The sequence below is a fragment of the Podarcis cretensis genome (assembly GCF_951804945.1).
Source record: "Podarcis cretensis genome assembly, chromosome: 8".
Lineage (NCBI taxonomy): Eukaryota > Metazoa > Chordata > Lepidosauria > Squamata > Lacertidae > Podarcis > Podarcis cretensis.
In genome coordinates, this window is record NC_137177.1 from 64,959,554 (window position 1) to 64,986,771 (window position 27,218).

The following is a 27,218-nucleotide window of genomic DNA, read 5'->3' on the forward strand; positions in this document are numbered from 1 at the left end:
CCAGACTAGATTATTGCCACGTCTTCTGTATGTGGCTCTTTTGAAGATCTCAGAAAAAATTAATTCAAAGTACAACTGCTAGGCTGCTAATTGGGGGAGTGGACAAATGGATCACATCTCATCAGTCCTTTAACAACTGGACTGGCTGCTTACCTTTTTTTAAGGAGCACAATTCAAGGTGCTGCTGCTAATCTTTGATAGCCTAAACAGCATAAGTCATATAATCTAATTAACAAATCATCAGTAAAATTATTTTTTATTATTTTTTATTGAATTTATATACCACCCTATACGCACCCACAGGTCTCAGGGCAGTTCACAGGATAAAATCAGAATATAAAACCACTAAATACATAATCAAAATAAAAACAACCCAATAACTCACAATGTTAAAATGTTCATATGAGTTTCGAGAGTTTATTTCAGGATTCAGCTCTCTGCTCCCAGGGTCTCCAGAAGTTAAATATCTGAACAGGAAATTGGCATATGAACATAGCCTGCTGGATCAGGCCCATGGCCCATCTGGTCCAGCATCCTTTTTCCACAGTGGCCAACCAGACCAAGGAGAAGCCCTCACCAGGTGGCAGAAAGGGAGATTCAGCAGGGACTTTTGCTTGAGGAGAAACCCTTGCAGAGCTTCACCCCCACTCCCATCATGGAGGCAAGCAAGGGGCATTTCTCGGGCATCAAAGCATCTCCAGATGCCCCTGTATGCACACGCACTCAGAAATAAGTTCCGTCAAATTCAAAGGGGCTTCTCCCCATGTGGGTGGGTGTGGAGGTCTGGTGGCTTAGACCCCATTGCTTAGCCTCTACCTTTGTCCTGGATTGTGACTGAGGTCAGCAGAAATCTGTCAATTTTTTTTCTTGGTTTCTCGTTTTTCCACTCTTAAATTCAGCACCCAATGTTTCTCAGTTTGCAAATTTAAAAAACTAGTCGTCATGAAAATTCAGCAGCATTTTAGTGCCAATTTCTCCTGTATGCAATCTTGACTAATATACATATTTTTGCAAATCAGTATCCCCGTCTATAAGGGGTTGTATGCTGTTATATTAATGTACACTTTACCCTAGCATGTGCATCTCTTGGCTAGAGAACTGCTTTGCAAAATTCAGAGAACTACACATTTCAGAGGACAGTGGTGCTTCACTGAGCATGTTTCAAAAGGTGCAAATTAAGATTGTTTTCCTTATAAATGTAGACCAAATTGAATTCCTTCACCCCTAATTGTGGCCCTGATGTTTTCACATTGCACCAGCTGCAAGTCATAATGCACCTTGTATATACTTCAATCAAAAATAAAGGTAAAGGTAAAGGTACCCCTGCCCGTACGGGCCAGTCGTGTCCGACTCTAGGGTTGCACGCTCATCTCGCTCAAGAGGCCGGGAGCCGGCGCCATCCAAAGACACTTCCGGGTCACGTGGCCAGCGTGACGAAGCTGCAGCTGGCGAACCAGCACCAGCGCAGCACACGGAAACGCCGTTTACCTTCCCGCTATAAAGCAGTACCTATTTATCTACTTGCACTTAGGGGTGCTTTCGAACTGCTAGGTGGGCAGGAGCTGGGACCGAACGACGGGAGCTCACCCCGCCACGGGGATTCGAACCGCCGACCTTATGATCAGCAAGTCCTAGACACTGAGGTTTTACCCACAGCGCCACCCGCGTCCCCATCAATCAAAAATACCCACTTTAATAGCGTTTCCATGCGCTCTGGCTTCTGTCACAGTGTTCCGTTGCGCCAGAAACAGTTTAGTCATGCTGGCCACATGACCCGAAAAGCTGTCTGTGGATAAATGCCGGCTCCCTCAGCCTGAAAGCGAGATGAGCGGCGCAACCCCATAATCACCTTTGACTGGACTTAACCATCCAAGAGTCCTTTACCCTTTTTTAAAAACTTATTTATTATTTCTTACTTACCTTTTACAAATACAGTACCTACCTGTGGATTTAGGCATAGGAGAAAACAGACCAGATATGTATACTTTGTAGTTAAGCAAAGATATTAACATTTATTAAAGATTATTATTAATACTACATAATGAGATTATACTTGCTGGTAAGTAAATGTGGTTTAAACATCAGATGCAATATGTTATTGCATGCCTTAAATAGATGTTACAACAATGCTGGTGTTGCTTTAAGAAGATGGCTAGGTGTCTGCTGCTGTTCCTTTTCAGCCAGGAATGGAAAATATTTGGCCCTCCAAATGTTTTTGGAATCCAACTCCCACAGCCCCAGCCAATATGGCCAGGGCTCAATGGAGTTGTAGTCCAGAGAGGTGCAGGTACTGCTATGCAATAACCAGGTACCATTCCCAACTCTACCTCCGTTAATTCAAATATGCTTGGAGTGCTTCACTTGAAGTCTGGTCACGTTCACTTCCCCTGAGTTATCTGGCAGGAGTCTTCAGTCTGGTCAGGAACTTCTTCAGATGACTTGCCTAACAGCTGATTCACTGGGCTCCATTCTTCCCCAAACCTATTACAGGAGACCCCCTCTCCTCTCTCACAGACCTTCCTGGCTTCAGGCTCCTCCGCTTCCCTCTTCCAGAGTCTTCTTAAGTCCCTTGCTGAACTTCACAGCCCTCCTAGGACTGTTCAACTGACCTCCAAACAGCACTGATCCTGGCCTTATATTCCCTGCAGCTGGTAGCCCACAACCAATCAACTTGCTTCCAATGCACATCTGAGCCCCCCATTGGCCTAAAGTCCCAATGGGCTTGAACGGAATGGCCGCCAGAAGACCAATTGTAGCTGACCACTTTGGGATGCTGTTGCTCTGCATACAAAAGCTGGAACCTGCCAGCACCATGGCAACGGTGAGCAACTGTGGCAGTTTAACTGCCATTTGAAAGGCTCCCAGCAGGCCTTGGTACTAGCTATCCCCAGCCTAGTGCCCTCATTCTGGACTATCAGCCCCAGCCAGCACAGCACAGCTGAAGGGAGTTTGCAACCCAAACCATCTCATGCATCATGTGCCTGTTTTTAAGAACATAAGAAGGGACTGCTGGATCAGACCTATTTCACCCAGTGTCCTCTTCACATAGTAGCCAACCAGATGTCCATTAAAGGAAGCCTGCAAGGAGGGCATGAGTGTAATTCCCAGCAGCCTCTGGCAATGGAGGTGGAACACAGCCATTGGTAGTCTTAATCCTCCATGAATTTGGCTGGTGCTCTGTTATTTCTCATAAAATCCATATACCTGTACCTCTTAATTGTAAAAAACAAACAAAGTGGTGTACAAAAAGAATAAAACAATAAGATTATCAGTCAAAAAGTTAAAAACAGAACATCCAAAAATAAAATCACCAACGAGCTAAAAACAGATTAAAACACATTTCAACATTCTAGGTATCTGGGTAGATTTGTCTAATGAAAAATGTTTTTAGCAGGAGCTGAAAATAGTACAGTGAAGGCTCCTGCTTGATGTCAACAGGCAGGGAGTTCCAAAGTGTAGGTTTTGCCACGCTAAATGATTTCTTACAAAGGTAAAACAAGTATTAGGTGGCACCTGTAACAATGCCAGTTCTGTAGATTGAAATGGTCAAGTGGGCTTATATGGAGTAAGGCGATCGCACGGGTCAAGTGGGTCCAGGTTAAAGCCATCCACGTTGGTGACCATCCCTACCTCTTGTAGAAGAAGGTTCCATAGTTTAATAATTGCAGTGTGGGGAACTTTCAGGCGACAGAGGTGATGTGACTCGCTCTCATTCTCCAGGACGGGAGAGAACCACAGAGGCTGCTGCACCTCCACTTTGGGTTGAAGCAAAGCACCCCAGCTAAGGCCAGTCCCAAGCCCATGGTGATGCAGATGGCCCACTTCAGCAGCCCCCCATCCAAGATGGGTAGAATGAGGGCCGCGAGCAGGGCTGAGAGCAGCAGAAGGAAGACCAGCCTCTTGGCAGCCATCCTGACATTATCGCTGCTGCCACCGCCATCTGGGTTGACGTGGAAAGTGCCACGAGCCAGCGGCTTCCCTCTCCGAGCATCCAGAGGAAAGAGACCCTCTGCATTCCAGCCAGGGTTTGGCAAGGGCTCAAGAACGGCTTCCTCCTTATCGCGGAGGCTGCAGATAAGGCCCCCAAAGACGGAGGTGGCTTTTCGGCAGATGGGGCAAACAATTTCCCACGTCTTCCCGTCATTCCTCAGGATAAGCTTCAGGCAGACGGCGCAGAAGACATGCTGGCAAGCCAGAAGTTTTGGCAGTCTGCTAAGACTGTACCGGTTAAAGCAGATGACACAGTCTGTGTCTGTGGCTGGGACTGCAGAGGAGCATCCAAGGTCCACTTTCTCTGCAGGGCTGTCTGAATGAGTCGCTACCCAAAAGGCTGGAGGGAAAGAGTTTGGTGGGTTCGTGTCCAGAGCTGGTTGATTTGGAGCACCTAGGCCGGGTCGTCGCACAGGAGAGGCTGGGCCCTCTGAGCCTGAAATTCCAACCATGCGTCCTATATCACCTGTATTTTGCATTTCTTCTTCAGGAGGATCTGTGTTTTGCATTCCTTCTGCTGATTTGCCCTGGTCTGTTCCTTCTTTAGCTCCCCCAGGAGAGGAACTTTCTCTTTCCACCAAGCATCTGCAGGGAGGAATGAGATCTTGCTGTGCTCATCTCTGGCTTCACAGTAACCGCTGCAGTTTCCATGATGCTTTACTGGTATTGATATGAGCGATTATTAGTGAGTTGGCTTTCAGCCATGTTGACGTCAGGAAAATAATGCTAAGAAGGGTGTTAATCAGTAACGCCACACAGCTCCCTGGGTTCCTGGTGCTTGGCAATAACACCGAATTATTCTGCCCTTGATTTTCCCAGTCATAAAAATATGTAACGTCCATATCAGTGGCCACCAATATTTTATTATTTTCTGAAGTGTAAGTGCTTTATGGCTCTTATCTAGCCTGCGCAATAGGCACCATGATAGGCTGGATCCTATCACACCCTCCAAGCTCCATAGCTGAGAAACAGTGGGGACACACAAACTACAAAAATTGCTTCCTCCTTGGCTCATATCCATGCTGGTTGGTGACCACTGGGCCTGGTGGGGCTGCCAAGCGAGCCTCTGGAAGCAGCGCCAGTTTGCTCTGGGTTCCACCCCACTACTTGCAAAGATACTGTGCACACGCTAAGGAATGCAGCAATACAGTTGCTTTCATCTGACTGGTCACAACCCTGTGAGGTAGGCTAGGCTGAGAGGCTCCACCTCCTAGATGTCCGGCACCTGCCCCCACTGGAGTCAAGGGTGAACGGTAGGACCTGCCGGCCACAGCCATGTTTGTGATTGACTTTGCTGTCCACTGCTGTGATTGGCCAGCAGATGAGATGGGCAGGGGGGGAAACCCCAAGTAGTCTTTGAATGATGCAGAATTCATGCATGTATCAGGAGTGGGGTGGAGCCTCCTGCTTGGGACATTGGTGGGGGATCTCAGGGTCAAGGGCCAAATGTGACCTTCAGGCTTCTCTCTCTGGCCCTCAGGCCTCTCATCAGCCCACAAACCCTCACCACCTTTCCTTAACATGGTCTGTGAGTGTTTTTGCCTGGCTGGAATGTGCCCATGAACCCTGATAAGGCTTGCCTGGATGGCAAGTGTGTGCAGAAAGTAGCCTATCACATGGAAGTAAAATTTGTGTCCAGTGCTCTGCCCCATTTTGTCTCTGGGCCATAGCTGTCAACTTACAGATTTGAAAATAAGGGACCAGCAGCCTTGAAAATAAGGGACCAGCAGCCAAAATAAAGGACCTGCAGCCTCACCTGTTCCAGGCACTCCAGTCTTCCTGTCCTCCTGCAGGCTGGTCAAACTCATGCTGGGTAGCTTCGAGAACACTGTCCAACCAACTTTGTAACCAGAGGTTCAACTGAATAGAATCTGAATCACATGCACCACAAGCCCTATGCAGCCTCAACTTAAGATGGCTCCCCGGCCTAGCTTTGCACTGCAAAGTTTGCAGCAGCACGTGCAACAAAATGGCGTCCAGCATTCAAAAACCCCCTCAGCTTGCATTAACCAGCCACATACAAGGCATGCAAGCTCCACCCCCCAGTCGTTCTTAGACTTCTTATTGGGTGAGCAACACAGCTAAACAACACAGTTGGAGCCTTCCTCCTCCCTGACCGGCAGGGAGGGAGGGAGAGGAGCTGCTTCCTTTGAAATTTAAGGGACATCATTTAAGGGACATCCATCAATAAGGGACAGCAGCGGGACATGGCGCTGGAATAAGGGACTGTCCCTTCAAATAAGGGACACTTGACAGCTATGCTCTGGGCCTGCCCACTGCTCAGGAGGTTGCCCAGAAAGGAATGTGATTCTCGGGCTGAAAATGGTTCTTTATCCCAGCTTAAGCCACCCATTTCTCTCTCTCCCTCTCTCTTTCTCTCTCCAGCTGTTGCCATGCGCCATTTTCACCTTGCTGGAGGACTTTCAAAACAGAGGCTCCTGTCTGCTACTGTGCTTATCTCCGATGCGATATTTCTGCATGCAATTTTTTCCATTAATGTTTAAGCGAGACTAGTTGGCCGATAATAAAAAGCGCAGGGGATCAAACGGAAGTGTGAAGATCCCTGGGGCCGGGCGAGGGGTGGGGAAGTCCTGGTGTGGAGGACACCTCCCTTCTGCAAAAGAGATCCAGGAGAATGGAGAAGCTCACACTCTCCCTAGTTTCTCTGTCTCTGCCATTTCTGTTTCCAAGCCAAGTGAGAGAGCAGAATGAAATAAAGACATTGGTGCCAGTTTTGCCGCAAGTTTCTATCTCATCCTGTCTTCTGCAAGAAAGACACCCTGAGGTGTCTGATGTCAGGAGTGGGCAAGCTTTTTTCTGTTTAGGACCACATTGCTTTGGGGGAACTCTGTCAGGATCCGCATGCTGGCAGCAGGATAGGCTGAAGCCACCACTTGGCAGAGACTAGAGACTTAAAGAACCAATCTGCATACCCCACTTTTACTCTCTTTCTGCCACCCATTTTCCTCTCTCCTTCTGCCACAGCTCTCTCGCTTCATCTGCCATCCAGTGGTCACTTTGAGAATTACACAGCATTGATTGAAAGAACGACTTTTTAAATTGAAATTGAGAAGTCCCCCGTTTTGAACTCCAACCTTCTAAAGAACTTGGGGCATGGCCTTTTGTTTTTGATATGATTTTCATTCTGTGTGTATATACAACATGATCCCCGCCCTTAAAAGTCTGATATATCTTAGCCATGTCTTCGTATCTTATTTAGAACCAATGAAGTACTAGGAAATGATGGAACAGCAAAGAAACAGAAGGATAATATGTCTAACAGTCTCTTGGAATAAAATGTATATAAAAAGGAGGAATAAGACAATAAAATAATCAGTAAAGCCAGTGTTATAGAAAAAAGGGGGGATTGGCTTTGTTGCCCAACTCCCAAGGGACTGAGTCCCCTAAGTCCATGATCAGTCAGAGATGAATGGATGGAGGCAAGATCCGTAGAAGGCAGGCAAGGCAGATCTTTATTTTTCTGTTGCAACAAAGTTCCCTCTCCTCATTGCAAGGAGGTAGGAGAGACCCAGAACAATGGTGCACAAACACCTATAAAGACTTTTGAAATTGCTCCACTCTGTAGCCCAAGACCACCCCCCAAAACATCATGCATACATCACAGAAGGAGGCAGTCTCCAGCAGAATTTTGAGAGTGTTGCTTCTCTCCTGTCTGCCAGGATACCTGATCATGCCTTAAAAAGTAAAGGTAAAGGTACCCCTGACCATTAGGTCCAGTCACGGATGACTCTGGGGTTGTGGCGCTTATCTCGCTCTATAGGTCGAGGGAGCCACCGTTTGTCCGCAGACAGCTTCCAGGTCATGTGGCCAGCATAACTAAGCCGCTTCTGGTGAACCAGAGCAGCGCACGGAAACCCTTTACTTGATTGCATTTTCTGGGTAGTCTGGCAGCCCTGGGCATTCCTTCGAGATGGTAAATACTTTAGTTCCCAAATCTCTTACACATATTGATAGTTTGCTCAGCCTAACAGATACTTGCCAGGCTGTATTTGCAGGGAGGTGTAAGCCCATCCAGTCCAAAGACAATTTGAAAGCTTTCCCCATTTCCTTCCTCCTTGCAGATAAATATTTGAGGTCACTTTGGGAGAGTCAAAATGGCTTCAGGATTGCTCTCCTGTACTGTTTCAGACATGTGGTTTATATACAGGGTAAGTCCTTTATATACAGGGTAAGTCCATGGGGCCTCTTTTAAAAGACTCATCCTGTACTTCTGTATGTTTGTTTGCCTTGTATATTAATGAACATTTATTCTGCATTTGAGAATGTAGAATTATTATAACAACAGTTAAAAGCAGCCATTTAACACTTTTTTTAATAAACCCCCCCTGAAATCAATGATATTCTAAAGACAGATTATAACACATGTCAACAGTCTACATGTCTAGGTAGGCTTGTCTATAGAGTGTATATGGAGTAAGGCAATCTCACATGGAAAAGTGGTCCCATGTTTACCATGCTGCTGAGGGTTTATAGGTACTAACAATCTGAACTTGGCCCAGGAGAAAACCGGCAACCAGTGCTGGGGGGCCCTCACTCCTGTCAGCCACTGTGCTGCAGCATTCTGCACTAACTGCAGCTTCCAGTTCAAGCACAAGGCAAGCCCCACATAGATCACATCGCTGTAATCCAGGCTTGAAGTAAATAGTGCGTGAACTACTGCAGCCAGGCTTTCCTGGCCCAGGAATGACCATAGCTGTTCTCCTATTAAATGCCAAGCCCGCTGCAATCTGTGCTAAGCGCCAACCCTCACAGCTCACGGAACAGACCAGTTGTTACCATACCATTTCAAATCTGCAAGCACATGGCTCTCCTCCTCATGCGTCTACTGGCACTTGGGCAAAGCCAACTCAGCACTTTTCATCCTGTGCTTCCACGATCCGCAGCCCAAGTATTTCCGCAGTTTTGCTCCGTCTCCTTTCCAGCTTCGTCCACATGGTTTCTCCATGGATCATTCTACACACAGCCCGCTAGCCAGTCCCAACTAAAGCAATGCGATTATACAAACTAAAAAATGGCGATAGCCGGGCTTGGGGACAGCCTGACAGTGCTGAACCCAGTTTCCATTCCATAAAAAGAATGGTCATTGGAGAGAGGGGCAAAGTGAATTTCCAAATGGTAAATCACTTGGGGAGGAACTGCATTTCAATCCAAACTGCTGGGCTTGAGCTCTAAGGTTCTGAACTTCCAACAGCCTCAGTCAGTATGACCAGACCTCAGGAACGATGGGAGTTGTACCCCAACAACACCTGGTAGGCACCACATTGGCCATCCCTGTCCTCAATGGTCCAGGATCAGCTAGCTTCCTAAGACTCCAGCTGCTCTCTTTGGACAAGTGACAGTTTCTGACCATGTACAGGGTAAAAGTAAAGATAAAGGGACCCCGGACCATTAGGTCCAATCGTGGCTGACTCTGGGGTTGCGGCGCTCATCTTGCTTTATTGGCCGAGGGAGCCAGCGTTTGTCCGCAGACAGCTTCTGGGTCATGTGGCCAGTATGACTAAGCCGCTTCTGGCAAACCAGAGCAGCGCACGGAAACGCCGTTTACCTTCCCGCCAGAGCGGTACCTATATATCTACTTGCACTTGACGTGCTTTCGAACTGCTAGGTTGGCAGGAGCAGGGACCGAGCAACAGTAGCTCACCCCGTTGTGGGGAGTTGAACCTCCAACCTTCTGATCGGCAAGCCCTAGGCTCTGTGGTTTAACCCACAGCGCCACCCACGTCCCTATGTACAGGGTAAAGGTAAAGGGACCCCTGACCATTAGGTCCAGTCGTGGCCGACTCTGGGGTTGAGGCGCTCATCTCACTTTATTGGCCGAGGGACCTTCTGATCAGCAAGTCCTAGGCTCTGTGGCTTAAGTCCTAGGCTCTGTGGTTTGTCCCTATGTACAGGGTAGACCTCCACAAAACCCAGGCAAATCTTCCTGAACACCAGGGTGAACTTGGAGACTGCTCGAAACCCTCCATCAGGTGGACACATGGGTAGAGGCCCTTTTTGCGGTGGCACAGAGGCTGTGGGGATAGATCCTTCAGGGTCCACCTTTGCCCACCTTTCAGCAGGTGATAGACACACAATGGGTCTCATCAGGTCTTAGTTGACTGAGTTGATTTAGCCATTTATACCCGAATGGGATGTTTAATCCCTTTAATACTGCAGCCGCTTGGGAGTATTTTTGAACAGAAAAGAGGGTTGTGAAAACAAGGCTGTAAATAGCACTGTTAATGTAGAGGACAACTATTCAAAATAACCTTGAAACGCAACACACAAATTTGCAGGGAATGGAGCCAGCACTGTTGGTGCCAACTAATCTACACATTGCTGAACTCTCAACAAAACATGGTTTGGTGGGATGGGGGAGGGGAATCCAGGTTAAGGCAAACTTCCAATATAATATTAATCTAGCAAAGAAATCCAGAAGGAAGCTGCTCACTTTACTACCCAACTTCAAAACATTGTGATCTTTAGCTCCAAAATTGGACTACTTGGGGAAAGGTTGCAGCCGAGCAACAGAGCATATGGGTTTTCATGCAGAGTCCAAAGTTCAATTCACTTGCCTGGCTGAAGCCCTGCAGAACGGCTGCCACTCCACCTGGAGACCCAAGGGATTTAACCAGAGATCGTCTGCATGCAATGCAGATACTCTACTACTGAGTTGTGGTCTTAAATGTTGCCAATAGTTTGACTGGGTAGAAGGGCAGCTTGTCATGTTTAGGTCAGCTTTCCCTTTAAGTCTGGGTCTGACAGCATCTATCAAGATATCTCAAGACTAGTTCAATACATATCATAGGAAATATGGGGCGGTTTCCAGAATATAAGAACGTGCTGGATCAGGCCAGTGGCCTGTCTAGTCCAGCACCCTGTTCTGACCTGAGCACAAGAATTCTTTCCCATTTTGTGGCTTCCAGTAGTAACTGGTATTCAGAAGCCTGCAGCCTCTGTGGAGCATCGCCATTGTACATTTCTGAACATAATTCAAAGTGTTGGTGCTGACCTTTAAAGTCCTATACAGCCTTGGCCCCACATACCTGAAGGAGCATCTCCACCCCCACCGTTCAGCCTGGACACTGAGGTCCAGCACCGAGGGCCTTCTGGCGGTTCCCTCACTGTGAGAAGAGAAGTTACAGGGAACCAGACAGAGGGCCTTCTCAGCTGTGGCACCCTCCCTGTGGAATGCCCCCCCCCATCAGATGTCCAGGAGATAAAGAACTATACAACTTTTAGAAGACATCTGAAGGCAGCCCTCTATCAGGAAGTTCCTAATGTTTGATGTTTTATTATGCTTTTGTATGTGTTGGAAGCCGCCCAGAGTGGCTGTGGCAAGCCAGCCAGATGAGCAGGGTTTAAATAATAAAATTATTATATTAGTAGTAGTAGTAGTAGTCACAGATAGCATTATCCTCCATCAAATCAACGGAATCCTTCCTGGGCAGATGATCTAAATCCCTCTTTGCCTGACCACTTGCTCCCAAGCATCATGCCCACATCTCCCACTCCACATCTTTGCCCAGGATCTAGGCATGGCATTGTTAGTTCCAACCAATGTAGGGAGTCTCACATTTCATTCATTCATTCATTCCCAGACCCATTATAACAAATTAAAATTCAGACCAAAGCACTTGAAAGTTGCCGCGCAGAGTCCAATTCTGCTGCCATTTTCTGTGCACAGAATCTTGGCTGATAAACTGCATTTATTCTGGGAAGGTGAGCTACTGAGGATCTGGCAAACATCGGTATCCTGCCCGGGCCCTCTACTGAAACAGAGAAAGGAATGCATGACCCCTGTGTGTTAGGGCTGGGGAACATGTAGTCCTCTGGTTGCTGTTGGAATCCAGCTCTCACTAGCCTCAGTCAGCACAGCCAATGCTCAGGGCTAATGGGAGCTGGGGTCCAGCAACAGTTTGGAGGGCCACAGGCTAAAGCCTTGCCCCAGCAGAGGAAACACTCACTTTTGGCAGCATTCAGTTCCCAGATCGATCATAATTCACTCGTCTATTGACAGCTTTAATTAAAACCTGTCATTTTGTTTGCTCTCAAGAACATCCCATTTCTGAAAAAGCTCTGCCATTTCCTTGGGGACAAGGCAAGAACACAACACAACCAGTTACTCTATGTGCTTCTTTGCATTTGGTAAGAAGAGGAGCTCTACCAGATGGAACAGCAGCCTGTCCTCCACCAGAATAGAAAGGGTTCCCCCTAGCGCAGTGATGGCCAAACTTGGCCCTCCAGCTGTTTTGGGACAATTCTCATCATCCCTAACTAACAGGACCAGTGGTCAGGGACGGTGGGAACTGTAGTCCCAAAACAGCTGGAGGGTCGAGTTTGGCCATCACTGCCTAGCACATTTGAACATAATTTCCTCAAATCGTTGCATTTAGGAAGGGCTTACTCCCTGGACATGAGAGCTTAGCCAACATACACAGACAGGCTCTGAACAAGCAATGTAACATTGGAAGTTGGGCAACTGGTAAATTTTCTAGCATTTTGGAATATTTTTTTTTTTAAAAAAACCAGTTCCACTGACAAAGTTCCTTTTTACAATTTGCAACAAAGCCTGGCTGATCATGACACTGTAGATTTTCAAGGGAAATTCATGAAACAAGTTTGTTTGGATGCAACATGTGGATAATAAATGAAAAAAATCGGGGGGAAAGGTATCCCAATGCAATAGAAATTGGGGGGGGGGGTTGCATTTCTAAATTTCCAAGATGCTTTGGTCATGCTGTGCCATCTTCTTGGCTTGTCTCCTGGGCTTTTGCTGCTGCCTCCTCAAATAACCCCCCTTTCTCCCAACTCAGCATCAGCAGCCACCAGGAGTTTCTTTCAGCTCCACATTAATAATAAAGGTTGCTATCAAGGCATGAGATAAAGCAACCTCCTTCTCCAACTGCTGAATATGCATTTAGACCAGTTGATACTTTGTTGTTAAGAGCTAGGGAAACTCTTCCAGAGTGCTAGAACTTATTATCAAGTGTGAGCCCCGCGTGAAAAAAGGCTATTTCCAAAATCATCTACAATGTCCCCACCCCCACCCTACGACGTTTGCAGCCGGTGCTGAGCCTGCACAAACCAAATGATGCAGTACACCAAGGGGAGGATAGCCTGCTTGAGGATTAAGAGTTGACAGTCTCCCAATAGAGTGGTACCTTGGGTTAAGTACTTAATTCGTTCCGGAGGTCTGTTCTTAACCTAAAGCACCACTTTAGCTAATGGGGCCTCCGGCTGCGCCGCCAGAGCACAATTTCTGTTCTCATCTTGAAGCAAAGTTCTTAACTTGAGGTACTATTTCTGGGTTAGCGGAGTCCGTAACCTGAAGCATATGTAACCCGAGGTACCACTGTATAGGGAATCACCTCACATACGAACACCTGGATACAACAATGATGCACCTGCAGCTGGCAAGTTTGCACCAAGCTCAAGCCTTCAAGAAGTGAAAAGGCCTGGTTTACGTATGTCCAAAAAGCCCCGACATCTCAAATTCCTTGTTAATTCAGCCCCATTTATCTGTGTTCTGATTTGTGATGGCAGGTCTCCCCCCCCCCCCGAAACACCCCCAATTTTTCAGAGCTTTTTGTATTAATACTCAAGTAGTCCTTTATTCCAGGTGGTTTAATTTCGGCACTATGAGTACATCAGACTAACAACACATTAATGTCTGGGGTTTTGAGAAAAATGTCCTCCTCTGAGCTTCTGAAACGATTTATGTGGAGAGGGTGGGGAGGATCAGTTAAATCATAAACACACGACACCAGGCAATTCTTAAGACCTTTATTAAGAGATGCTTGCAGTTTGACTTGAAAAAATCAGGTGTATATTTCATACAAATTAAAAATGAGGTTCTTAAAAATCTGAACTGACCAGATATGAAACAATTTAAAAACCTTTAAAGGTGTATTGAGAAAAAACAGGCCTTTAAAAAACATGTTTGTCGCTCCAAAAAGGAGACCACTTTAGGTAAAAAGAATAAAAATCCCATGCTGCATAGATAATGCAGAGAGTTCGAGTTATCTGGTCAACAGCAAAAAGCAAGCACTTAAGGTCTTCAGTTCCAATTCTTCTGTTCATTTCTTATTGCTGGAATTTCATATTCTCTTAAAAATTTCATATTCTTCTCTCTTCTTTGATGACTAAACTGTAAAGAGAAAAACAAGAAGTCACCTTACTATACTGGGTAAAACCCAAACCCCACAAGAGTAGGTCCGCAGATGGCCTCTGGGCTCCTCTTACACACCACCACCACATAGTGCAACATCTCGGCTGCACAACCAAACCTAGGCATCATGCATAACACTCTTTGGACTACAATGGGGAACTTACAGGGTGGTATACTCCTCCAGCACTGAAGTGCTCCTCGTGCATATAAAAGGAGACTGCCTGGGAACACAGTTCTAACCTATCCATCTTGCCAGGCAACTTTTCTATGTGCAGGATTTCTGTTCTAACTGGCGAAGAATGCAATCATGCCATTCACTTGAAGGCTATAGTGGTTCAATCCAGACTCAAGTTAATGCCCTTCTCTGTGGAGTAACAGAAACTAGGGCTGTGATTCAGCCGCAGTCAGGACATGTGGTTTGGCAGCTCTCCAAGGGCCAGGATTCATGAATCTTAACCCACTACTGACTGCTTCTTGGAAGCCTCACTTAGACTCAGTACCATCTAAACATGAACTCAAGAAAGTTGCTTGAAGGAAATCCTGTTAAAGCCTTTAGGATGAACTTCCAAGCATTTATTTCAAAGGGCTTGTATAAGGATCATCTTGTAAGCCTTCCTAAAAAGACCACAAGCTGTCCAATGGGAGTGCCCCCAAGAGTTTCTTGGCTGATTTCCCATAAATTTTGTCTTTCCATGTTTGACCGCTAGAAAACTAGAGGGAAGGCCTGCAACTGTCTCCTGTTGTGAGTACCACAGAAGGATGCTGCTTGGCCTTGCCAATTCAAAACACTTCATCTCAGCTGTAGGACGTCCTTTCTGTGGTCTCTCACCCTTCCCAATTTCACCCAAAGTGACAATGAACATCTACCTGTCAAGGTGAAAACTGTACTAAATGTTGTAGACAAAAATTACGACTATGCCTGACCGTACACAGCTCTTCTAGTCTTCACAGCGCAGTGAGCCCCCCTTCTGGGCTATTCACTTAACCTCTGCTTGACCAAGGTTTCTAAAAGACCAACTCAGATATTCACAATTTAGACTGCATTGGACTCCTTTCACATGGCATCTTAAAACAGCTGGGGGATCACTACCATCCCAAGCCCCTTTTTGTTTTGCTTACTACCCAATGAACTCAAAATCTCATTTACACCTTTGTGTACTGTGGTTGGTCCTAAGGGCTTTCTTATGAGCTGCATTGTGTTTTTATCACCACCTCCAATTCATTTAGCAGGTTTCAAGCGCCTATCTAAGGGCAACTTCAACATTCCTGCCAGCTGCCTACTAAACAGGGCTCTGGACCCATTTTCCCTCTCTCCTGGTGGGAATTGCAGCCCACTTACCCGGATGATGGTAGAGATGGTAAGCCGGTGTTTACTCAGCCCCGCCCTGCTCGGCCTCGGGAGCGGACGTGTTCTCAGCTGATGGTTCGGCTGCCTTTGTCTCTTTGCCATCTTGTGGTTTAGGGTTTTCTGGGCGTCTGCGTCGGTAATTGAAGTTACGGCGGTACCGACGTTGAGGTGGCTGCTGACCCTGGGCCTCATCACCCTGGTTCTCTTTGTCTTCTTCATTGCCTTCCTCCCTGGGCTGTCGTTGGCGAGGAGGACCCCTGAAAAGTGCAGCAAAGCTGTGAGCATCTTACTCCCACTTCTAGGGGAAAAGCATTTAAAGCGCCTGAGGGTAGGACATGCTCTCTGAGGGAACTCACCTGCGATAGCGTGGTCTGTAACCCCGATACACGTTCTGTCTGACAGGTCTGCCTTGTTCTCCTGCACCCTGGTTGTCAGCACCCTGGAAGATGGAAGAGGTGATAAAATGGATTGTGGTTTGCATTTAGGAAAAATCCTGCCCTAGGCAAACTGCAGTAAAAAAGTAATTCATTTTAATATGTAACAAATTCTGAATTTGACTCACACCAAGATTAAACTGATTTTTATTTTTTTTAGGGTCAACTCAGTTTAATAGAAATAAAGCTGTATTACTTGGCTTCACTGGGAGGAAAGAAAAATGCCAAAATGTTGTGACTTGCAGGAAGCACAGTGTTTTTGGCAGGTATAACTTAAGAATACAGAGACCACCTGAATTTCAAACAGGCCAGTGCACAAAAGGCATGTCTACTGGCTTCTGGCCTGGGTATGTTCACTACTGGCAAGGAATCCCATTATTCAGGCTAGAGCTTCATGTTTTCAAACCTGGCTCACAAGAAATATTCGTTAGTAAAAATTACCTCCACTATCTCGCCTTGCACAGGAGCATTGGAATACTGTGGCCGCCGGCCGTAGGGCCGACGCATGTAGTAAGGTGGATACCGCCTCCTGCGGTAGGGGCGGCGCTGTTGGGATTGGCCTTCTGGGAGGCTCTCTGACCCCTCGTTCTTTTCCCCACTCTCACTGTTTTGGTAATTTTGCTGGTAGTTGCGTGGAGGACCTCGACGCCGTGGATATCGTCTGTACTGGTTACGGTCTGCTGCATATTTACTGCCTTGCACTGGAACGCCACCAGGACCTGTAACGTTGGCTGCCTCTGCTCCCTAAAAATAGCCATCAAGAGACAACATGAGCAAGTGTCAGCTGCGCCAGCACAAGCACAGAGAAAGCTCCCTGCTGCACCCCAGACAGAAGGAAGCTGCTGGCCTTCACTTGCTCAGCAGCTGAGATCCAAAGAGCAGGAAAGCCCCAGAGTCAGTCCAGGGCAGTCACCTCACCTTTTCTCCTTCAACCACATCAAACTCCACAGTCTCTCCATCTCCTACACTGCGAAGGTACTTCCTGGGGTTATTCTTCTTTATAGCAGTCTGATGAAAAAACATTTCAGATTTAGACTTGTAGACATCTTGTGAACTGCCCTGAGATCTATGGGTGGTTCACAAATTTAATAAATAATAAATTTTAAAAGTGCAAGTTTTCTAGATTAGTAAGACCATGAAAGACCAACAGCAGATGTATATCCTGCAAGATTGAACATATAGAAGGAGCCATCAAATGTGTGGTAGGTCCCCTCCCAGCAACCTGTCCAGGGTAACCTTGGGAGTAACTATGGGCCACAAAGACTTTGCAGTCATGCCAGAGAGGCATAGGAAGTACATTCTGATTTACTATGTCCCTTCTAGCCCTAATTTTCTATCCCAAAAACATTAACAAGGAAAAAAAATTAACTGGTGTTTCCTTCCAGAAGTCCATGTAATTCAGGGCAATCAGTGTAAAAACTCACATGAGTGTCATGAGCTAGTCTTTCTCTAACTAATAGAACAAATTCTGTCTTTTTGAGTGGCAGAAGCTTTAATTCTCAGCCACTCATGTGATCACACTCTATTAAACTGACCTTCATAGTTTTGCTTACCAAACACTTTTCAGTGTCAATAGTAACAGCTGCACTAGGAGCAAAGTTAAATAGTGCTGACAACATATTCCTGGTATCCTGCTTCTGAATAAGCAAGCACCACTAACCCCATTTGCAACTAACAACCCTAATGCCCAATTCTTAAGACACAGAACTACACCAGGGGAAAGAACAAGTTGTTTCTCATAGGGCTTTCATCCATTTAGGCCTCCTAGCAAGGAAGCCATCAGACAACCCAGGGAAGGGAAATTTATCCACCACCAAGAAACAGATGGAAATGTATCCCAAATAGGAATCACAGAATCATATAGCTGGAAGGGACCCCAAGGGTCATCAAGTCCAACACCCTGCAATGCAGGAGGACCTTCCTTAATCAGACACCAGAGAATGATACATAAATTTTGAAACTGAATTAAGAGTCCTTGAATTGAGAATAAGACATTTGTCTTTAGCTCCTTCCATTCCTCCTAAACAAAAACTGAGCACTAAATCATATTAATTTAACAACTGAATCAAAGCCAAAAATTAGTTACTGCCCCTCAGACACTCTCATCAAGTTCAAAATGTTCCTCCCAGGCTTTTCTGAGGGAAAGGCCAGTAGGGAAAGCAATTGATTGGCTGCTGCTATTGGAAGGGCTCTGTGCACCTCCAGCAGTGATGACCGTCCCCCGACTGCTGGTCTTTCCCATGAAAAGGTTTGGCAAGGAAGAGATGAAGGCACCCTGAGCGTCTTTCAGCAGCTAGCTCTAACTCTCCCCCACCAAACATTCCTGCTTCATAGCAGGAAGTGCTGGCGTTTGCTGGGGCTTTGCTGATTTGGAACCCACAGTCTTCCTCTGTGTGGGGAGAGCCATAAAAGCAGTGGGGCAATCTCTGCCCAGCTTCAAAACTGAGAGGGTGGCTCTCTGCTGAACAATGGATGGCCTCACACTTGCTACTGCAGCTAGAGCAGGGGTCACCAACCTAAGGCCCATGGACAGGAAATCGCGTTTGTGCATGCGCAGATGCCGAAAATCATGTCTGCACAGACACCGAAAATCACGTGTTAACAATTGCGGGCGCACGCGCTCACGCAATCTGGCCCACAGAGGGATCTCCACAGGACCGATCCGGCCCAGACAAGATAAACCTTGCCGACCCCTGAGCTAGAGGAAACCTGTGCAGTGGGCAATGTTTCCTTCTCTTTTATCACTCTGCTTTGCCCCACCCCCAGAAAAATATTCATATTTGACAAATTATCACCCTGGTTCTTTGTTTACAAAGAAAAGTATCCTTAAGGAGAAGAATTCAACTAACTGGTCCTGAGAAGACCAGGAGGAGAAGGGGATGTTCCATCTGGCAAACTGAAAAGCATTGGCTGATGCTACACTGAATTCTTCCCAATGTGTCAGGCAAGGGTACCCAAGCAGCACCATTAATTTTTCAAGCGGAGACCAGGTCATATAAATGACAGCCACTGGTGTACAGGAAAAAGCAGGAGTCCCCAAAAAGGTTGGCACCCAACCAATATGAAGTTCCCAAAAGTCTGTGGGTGCAAGGATAGATGATAAGAACAAAAATACTTTGGCTATTTTTTAAAAAAAAAACTTAACAGTGCCTAATAACCCAATTAGACAGAACAAAAAGCAGGCATAAGCCATTGTGTGACTTGTGGGACGCAAAAGCAAAGGTAAGGTAGCAAAGTGATAAAGACCAACTGAGGACAAGCAGGACATGGGTGGGCTGCAGGGAAGTCCTGACCACTTAGGCACTGCAGGCAAAGAACAGAGGGAAGAAAAGCACAATGAAGAGAGAAGGGGCATGAGATGCCAGGTAGGCAAACAGGCACAGTGTGTTGAGCATTCATAGGCTCTTAAGATTGGGTTTTGGCTACCTTATGTCAACTGGTTTCCCCTATAAAAATTCCACACTTCATAACTTCAGTTCTGAGGCAACACTGACTTCTCCCAAGAGCAACAGAACTGATACTTTTCCACCCCTTTCAGCTAATGCACAAAGTGTATCATTTCATCAAAATCCAGCATATCTTGTTGTACAAGGAAACAGTCTCACCTGGTGGACAAACACATCTTCCTTGGTGTCATTCCTGTAAAACAAGGAGTTTCATATTCAGAAAACATGACACAAAAACCCAGCATTTTCCAGGAAGGAGTGGCACTTAATTTTGGACGGAGGCCAGCCTGTAGCATTGGGGGACTGCCAAGGAACAACACATATCACTCCTCACTCCACACCCATGACTTTCTTGTGCTAAAAATACTGGGAGTGTATTAACTTGGAAGTTTCGTATTTCTTTTTGCGGACTCTTGCAATTCTGGCTACAATGATCAAGCAGGTGTAAGTTGAAAGTTTGCCAAAATGCCTTTTTGGACAAATGACAGACCTTTCCCGCAGAAACATTTTCATTAATATTTGATTTACAAACACTCTTACACTGGAACACAAACATTAAAGGAATATTCCAATATATGCCTTATTATTCTATTATACTTTTACTTCCTAAACAGGGATTATTCTACTTTCTCAGTAGAGATTAAAAGAAGAACAAATAAAAGCAGGTAGGGTTTCTACATGTCTCAAAGCACCAAGTATAGTCATCAACCCTTCCCCTATCCTGCAGTCACAGAGCTGTACGGGAGGGATTACAGGATGTAAACACAGTCACTGCCAGAAGACTTTCCTGCCACACTGTATTGCAACAGCAGAATGAGCTAGGTGGAGTTTATGATTGGACACGGGTGGGGCTACAAGTAGGACAAAGATTTTCAAGCGTGATGTGGATAAATACAATGACTTTGTACAGAGAGTGATTTCTGATCAGGTGTTTCAACTACACAAGGAAGTTACATGCCAACGTTAATTCATAGAATTACAGAATTGTAGAGTTGGAAGGGACACCAATGATTCTGTAGACCAACTACCAGCAATGGGGAATTACAACTAAAATATCCTTGACAGATGCTTAGAAACCTCCAATGAAGGAAAGTCCACCACCTTCTGAGGAAGTCTGTTCCACTGTCAAACAACTCTTCCTAATGTTTAGTTGGAAACTCCTTTCTTGCAATTTGAACCCTTTGTTTCCAATCCTACCCTCTGGAGCAGAAGGAAACAAGCCTGCTCCATTTTCCATGTGACAGCCCATTAGAAATCTGAAGATTGCTATAACTCCTCTCTTTACCAGGCTAAACACACCCAACTCCCTCAACTATTCCCCATAAGGCTTTGTTTCTAGACCCTGGATCATCTCAGTTGCCCTACTCCATACATTTTCCAGCTTGTCAATATAGTATTAAATTAAAGTACCCAGAACTGGACATGGTGTTTCAGGTGTGGTCTGACCAAGGCAGAATAGAGCAGTACTAGGACTTCCCTTGACACTGTTGGAAAGCCAGGAGACCCCCATCATATATTTGTGCACCTAGTTATTCCTTCCTAAGTGCAGAACATTACATTAGTCCCTACTGAAATTCATTTTTTAATTTTTGCCCATTTTCCAATCTGATAACCCTTATCCTATCTTCTGCAGTATTAGCTACCCTTCCCAGTTTGGTGTCATCTGCAAATTTGATGAGCATCCCCTCAATACCTTTATCCATATTGTTTATGAAGATGTTGAGCAATACTGGTCCCAGGCCAGAACCCTGTGGCACCCCACTTTTTACAGGATAATGAGGAACCATTAGTGAGCACTCATTTGGTTTGGCCCGTCAACCAGGAGCTGTCTCATTTCAACTGCCATTTCCTGAAATATCTCATAGCGCCTTTAAGACCTGTGCATGTCCCCTTTTGCCACACTGCACATGTAATATCACGGCCCTGCCAAGTCATATTCAGAAGTACACAACTGATGGAGCCTATCTCAATATCTACCAAGGCCCATTTCAGTCCTGCCTACTAAGACCCTCAACTGATTGGCCTGAGGTAAACCAGACCCACCTGTACAGAGGCCAAACATACTAGAATAACCACTGTTTCATACATGTCTGCTATTGAAACACTACAAAAAGTGCTGCCAGCTGTAGTGATGTGGAGAAATGTCCCCCAAAGAGGCAGCAACAGCCGCCCTGCCTTTGCACTTAATTGCAGCCATGGCATAAGAAAAAGCGAGAGGAAAACTAATCAAATTCCATATAAACTGAAGTCACACTAATCTAAGGCCTTAATATAGATCAATGCCATTCACAAGACAGATTTACAGATGGCAGGCAATGCAGCAGGGCACCTACACGTCTCAAAGTGGACAATCTGCCAGAAGGTACATGTATGGCAGAGGTGGAGGAACCATTTAAGCTTTTTATTGTTTTTTAATTACCTACATGCTTTTCATTTGCCATGTACTTTAGAGAAGCCCCTGGGGCATTTCTCTGGGTTAGGCATAATGACCAGGAATCTAATTAACATAGTTTACTCACACCTGCTTTGAAAAACAACCCAAGGTAGACCCAACCCAAGGCAGACAGCTAGCAGCACTTTATTTTAAGTGTGTATGTTATACACACACTCTGTAAGAACATCTGTAGATAAAAATCTACTACCCTGTATGACCAGGGGGTTTGGTTTGCTGTGTGCTCCTTTGGCCAAATGTTCAGAGGCAAATTAGCAGGAACTGTAAGTAAAAGATGGCTATTATCGCTGTGGACAGTCCTCACCAGCCTTTATAGATCTTTGGACTTGCCTTTTCACTCTCATTGCTGCTTTCCTTATTGAGACTGAGGGACCCCAAAAGGAACAAAACCACCACATGGTATTTTACTAGCCTTCAGCCAAGGAGTATAATCATTTCCTAAATCTGGCCATCTCTGTTACAGTATACATGTTGAGTCATGCTCAGTTTAGTTCTAGCACTCTCTAGAAGTTCTGCTGTCTCAACTGCTCTCTCATATTTCACCTCCCTTTTTATACTTCTTGGCTGACATTTGATTTATTATGCCCAGTCCTCCTCTAATTTACATGTTGGAAGAACAGAAGTTACAAAGAACTGCCAAGGTACCATATTAAAGAAGCCATCTGTGAGTAAAAATTTATGATTGCACATACATATACTAAACCAGTGGTGGCCAAACTTGGCCCTCCAGCTGTTTTTGGACTACAACTCCATCCCTTGCCAACAGGACCAGGTCAGGGATGATGGGAATTGTAGCCCCAAAACAGCTGGAGAGCCAAGTTTGGCCACCACTGCACTAAACCAATCCACTGAGATGTACAGCAAAGAAGCTGAAGCAGAGTGGAATCGGTATCATTAAGTCCTGTGCACAAATCTAGCTCAGCCTTCATCCATCTGCTTTTGAACTACAAATCTCATCAACCCCAGCCAGCATGGTGCCATATGAGTTTTAATCCAAACAGCTGGAGGGCATCAAGCTGAGAAAGCCTGATCTAGCTTGATACTCAGAGGACAGCTTTAGAGTGAAAAGGCACATTTCACGAGCCTAAATCAGCTTTCAAAATATGATCACATCCAGCCCCTTCTCACCTGTTGATGAAGCCATAGCCGTTCCTTACGTTGAACCATTTCACTGTCCCCAAAACCTTCGTTGCTACAAAAAAGAAAGAAAGAGTGACTGCAAGTTAAGATATATGCTCCCCCTGCTCCTCCCTCCCTCCCTCTCTCTCTCACACACACACACACACATGAGGGGCCATTCAAAAAGTTCTGAGCCACATATAGATGCTTATCACTGGACTACAGCATCATGACTGCTGCTCTCATGTACTAAAAGATGAACTTTCCTCATGCCATGGGTCACACGTGAGTAAAGAAGCTTGTTGCCTTAGCCATGAGTTCAGTTTTGTGGCCTCAGGCAAGGTACCCTCAACCCTCTCACCTGCAACAAGGGATCTTTATTGAGACAATTTTGTACTGCATTTGCACACACATATAGTGCAATTACATGTGTGTGTACACACTATATATGTGTGTTTATAATTAAAAACTAATTTATAATTAAAACATAGAATTTATAATTAAAATATGATGTATTTCAATCTATTTGAAAACATGAAAGGAAATAAAGACAAGACACAGTCAATATTTTAAAAACTTCATAAAACATGCAGCCCATTCCTATACACTTACTATACTATACCCATTCAATAAGGTAGATGTATGACTGCAGCTTTCAGATTTTTTAAAAAAAGATATATATAATTTAAACAAACTTTAACAGGTTTTTTAAAGGCTTTAAGTTGCAGGAATGAAACTCCAAAACTGATTCCAATGAGCCTTGTGACATCCCAAAGTCCTGAATCAAGGGATGAGCAATCAAATCATGTGCACATTTCTGTCGATTTGCCAACTAGCCCCCAAAAATAACAGCAGCAAAGCAGAGCCTGGCCTGCTCTTGTGCATTGAAAAGCCATTTGATATGTGGAAAACAGATGCAGCTTTTCACAAGGAAAGGAGCATGAGCCACCCGCACACCAAATGGTTATTTAAAAATGGACAAATAAATGGGAAGGGGAGATTCAAAAGATGGCAACCTGCTAATGGACAGTGGCATTGGAAATGCTACTGTCATTGGTGGTTTATGTGTAAAAAGAAAAAAATGGATGTAGCTGAGCACATACTTTAGCATGCAAAAGGTCAAAGAATTAATCTCAAGCATCTACTGCTAGGGCAGAAAAAGACTCCTTTCTGAAACCAGACAGAGCTGCTATCAGTCAGCAGATTAATATTGAGCTCAGTGTAATTCAATATAAGGCAGTTCTTCCTACTTACACTTCAGTGGCAAAACACACCTTTTGAAGCTGGAAGGTCTTATGTTCAAACTCCAGCATCTCCAGGTGAGGCTGGGAACATCTACTGCCCCAAACCTTGGAGACCTGCTGCCAGTCAGTATAGTCCATTGTGAACTGCATGACCCAAAAGTCTGACATGGCAAGAGGCAGCTTACTATATCCCTATAACCCTCAGCCTGAATCTACTCCCAATCCCTGATTAAGGTATATTTTTTTAAATATTAAAACTGGCACTCCAGTAAATAAAACAAGCAAATTTAATTAAAACTTGCAGTAATAAACTATCAATTAGTTATATACACAAGCACACACACACTCCCCTCAACTGTCACACCGTGGTAACCATTCCAGCAGTGGGAAAACTGAGAAGCAGAGTTCACTCAATCGGCTCTGCTGTGACAGGCCTGTGGCACCATGCCTCCTCTCCCCTCAACTGTCACCTAGGGGCAGCCATTCCATTAGGCTGCCCCAGTGGGAAGAACAGGAAACAGGGCTCATTCCAGCAGCCTTGCTGGAGGCCCAGCTTCCTCAAACACCTCCTGCCCCGGAACTGATGCCTAAATTTAGACCCCCCCCCTTCCCTTGTGTATCATGGTTTTTTTAAAAAAAAACTGTAAGCCTGCGGGGCAGGGACTGCCTTGATTTGATTGTATGTAAGCAGCTCTGGAAGTCTTTTTGGCCCAAGAGCATGGTATAAAAATGTACCAAAAATTCAGCTACATGAAACATCACAGCTACTGCTCAGAGAACAATCTGCGGCTAATAGCATCAATAACCGGGATTAATGGAGAGCAGGGAGGGGGGGCTCCCCCACTGCAATCACACAAAGGCTGCGCGCGTGGCGGACATCTTGCGCCGTCTTCTCGGCCACGCCCCCTCCCACACGCACGCACGAGCCGCTTGCCTTCCCTTTCCCCACCAACATTCTCTCCGCGCAGGCGCGCTAAGGAGAGGGAGCGCGAGGCAAGGCGCCTCAACGGCCGGGGCACGCGCTCGGACCTGAAGGGAGGAGGGGGGAGTCTTATTAGAATATGAGGAACTAGGGGAGGAATAAAAAGCCTCAACGCGGCCAGCCAATCCAGGAGGGGAGAACGGAACGGAGGCGGAGACAAGGAAAGGCACGAGCGCGAGCAACCAGCCCACCCTCAGCCAATCATCGAGGCGGGAAATGGAACGTGAGTGAGGAGTCGGGAGGGGGGAGAGTAGGGGATAAAAAGCGCGCGCGGGAGAGGAAGGGGGACAGAAGCCCACGGAGCTAGCCCAGTCTGTCAGTGGCTCAGCCGCGCCCCCGTTAGCACACACGCGCGCGCGCGCCCGCAGGCCCCTCCCACCCTCTTTCGCTCCCTCTTTCCCCCGCCCGTCGTCCCTCACACGCTCCTTCCCTCCCTCTTTTTTTCCGAGCCCCCAGCCTCACCGATGACCTTCTTGTCCCCGCCGGCGGGGGGCGCCGCCGAGCCCAGGCCGCCGCCGTTGGATCCGTTGCCGCCGCCACCGCCTCCTCCGCTGCCGCCGCCGTTCCCGGGCTTGGCGTCCGGGACGACGACGATGGCGGTTGTGGGGGACGGGGGTGCGGGCGCCGCCAGGGGGGCCGCCGCAGGCGCCGCCGCCGCTGGTAGAGGGGCGGCTGTGGCTGTGGCGGCTGCGGCGGTGGGCGACTGGGTCTCGGCCTCGCTGCTCATGGCGGCGCCGGTGTCTGTCGGCGGACGGTGGTGGTGACTGGCTTTCGCAGCAGCTGCAGCTGCGCCGCCTCCCGCGCGGTGTTGATGGTGACTCGGGGGCCGGCCGTTGGCGGGGGGGGGGCTGCTCCCTTGCTCCGGGCTTGCTGGGCTCCGCTCTCCGCTCCCGATACCGATCGAACTGGCCACAATGGCGGCGCGCACTCGCTAGCCACCCCGCAGGCGCCGCCCACCGTGCGCCACCTATTGGGCGCCGGATTCCGTCAGTCAGTTGCCGCGCCTAGCGATTGGGGTGTCGAGGCGCGCCTGAACGTTCGGACTTATTACATTGGCCTCGGGAGCCCGTCTGTCAGAAGCTGCGCGCAGCCATTGGCTGGGCTCCAGTCCTCTTTTCCTCCCTCCTCTTCTGAAAAAAAGAGTAGATAGGTTGTAACATGCGCTTGCTTGCCTCGCACCGTCTGCCAGTCGATGGGTTTTGGGTGGTGATTGGGCGAGAGCGCTCCCTTTTCCTGCCCCTCCCTTTAGGGGAAAGGCACAGTCAGGAAGTGCCCTTTCCTAACCCTACATGGGGACCATGCGGCCGAGGGAACCTAGGTCCCCTTGCCTTGTGGGGCCGCTGCCGCCCTTTCCCGATCAAGGCCTATACATTCTTTGCCCATGCGCCCACGTTTACTCAGAAGTCCCATGTGGTTTAGTGAGACTTACTCCCAAGTAAGTGTGCACAAGATCGTGGCCTCTTGTCGCTCAGTGTGTTTACTTAGCCTTCGTTATTTTCACAGGGACTTGCCTCTCGGGTAAATGTGGCAGAACAGCGGTGGAGAATCGGTTTCGAAGACCAAAGGCTTCCTTCCCTCGCGGGCCACCACCTGAGGGCCGCATGGCAGGGGTGGGCGGAGCCGGGGCAATAGTGGGCGGAGCAACAGGTGCGACTCTTACCTTTGTATGGGAAGCTACTTCCCGTCAGATATTTCCCTTCCTGATCCCACCCACGCATTGCTCGCCCCAGCAAGCTACAGTCTTGCTATTCTATAGCGTGCAGAAATCTCCGAAAATGGTGTGGAGCCAGGATGGTAAACAGGGCATGGGCGGGGGAGAGTCCCAAGAACCAGGTAGTGGATAGCTACGATCCACCTTTCAGGACCTGTGGTTCTACACCCCAGAGCCTTAGGGCAGCTCCACACTAAACATTTTAAATACATTCAATGCACATCTAAAGCACATGGAAGGACAGATCCTGAAGCTGAGGCTCCAATACTTTGGCCACCTCATGAGAAGAGAAGACTCCCTGGAAAAGACCCTGATGTTGGG

At 46.9% G+C, this 27,218-nt stretch overlaps 2 protein-coding genes across 3 annotated transcripts; both read right to left on the minus strand.

Moving 5' to 3' along the window:
- Positions 1 to 1,985: 1,985 nt before the first annotated feature.
- On the minus strand, positions 1,986 to 5,650 carry LOC307222599 (E3 ubiquitin-protein ligase RNF186-like). The gene has a single exon (XM_079987996.1). It carries the CDS (start codon positions 4,497 to 4,499, stop codon positions 3,681 to 3,683), a length of 819 nt encoding a protein of 272 aa, XP_079844122.1. The 5' UTR covers positions 4,500 to 5,650; the 3' UTR covers positions 1,986 to 3,680.
- An 8,112-nt stretch (positions 5,651 to 13,762) lies between these two features.
- On the minus strand, positions 13,763 to 26,101 carry YBX1 (Y-box binding protein 1). Of its 2 annotated transcripts, XM_079987967.1 has the most exons (8): positions 25,649 to 26,099; positions 22,970 to 23,033; positions 19,549 to 19,582; positions 16,862 to 16,951; positions 16,385 to 16,687; positions 15,866 to 15,948; positions 15,501 to 15,766; positions 13,763 to 14,140 (listed from the first exon to the last, which is right to left on the minus strand). In XM_079987967.1, the coding sequence occupies exons 1-7, from the start codon at positions 25,911 to 25,913 to the stop codon at positions 15,532 to 15,534; spliced, it is 1,074 nt and encodes a 357-aa protein (XP_079844093.1). In that variant the 5' UTR covers positions 25,914 to 26,099; the 3' UTR covers positions 13,763 to 14,140; positions 15,501 to 15,531. The 2 variants fall into 2 exon arrangements, with proteins under 2 accessions (XP_079844093.1, XP_079844092.1); XM_079987966.1 differs by lacking the exon at positions 13,763 to 14,140 and having other exon boundaries at positions 15,495 to 15,766; positions 25,649 to 26,101.
- Between the last annotated feature and the right edge of the window lie 1,117 nt (positions 26,102 to 27,218).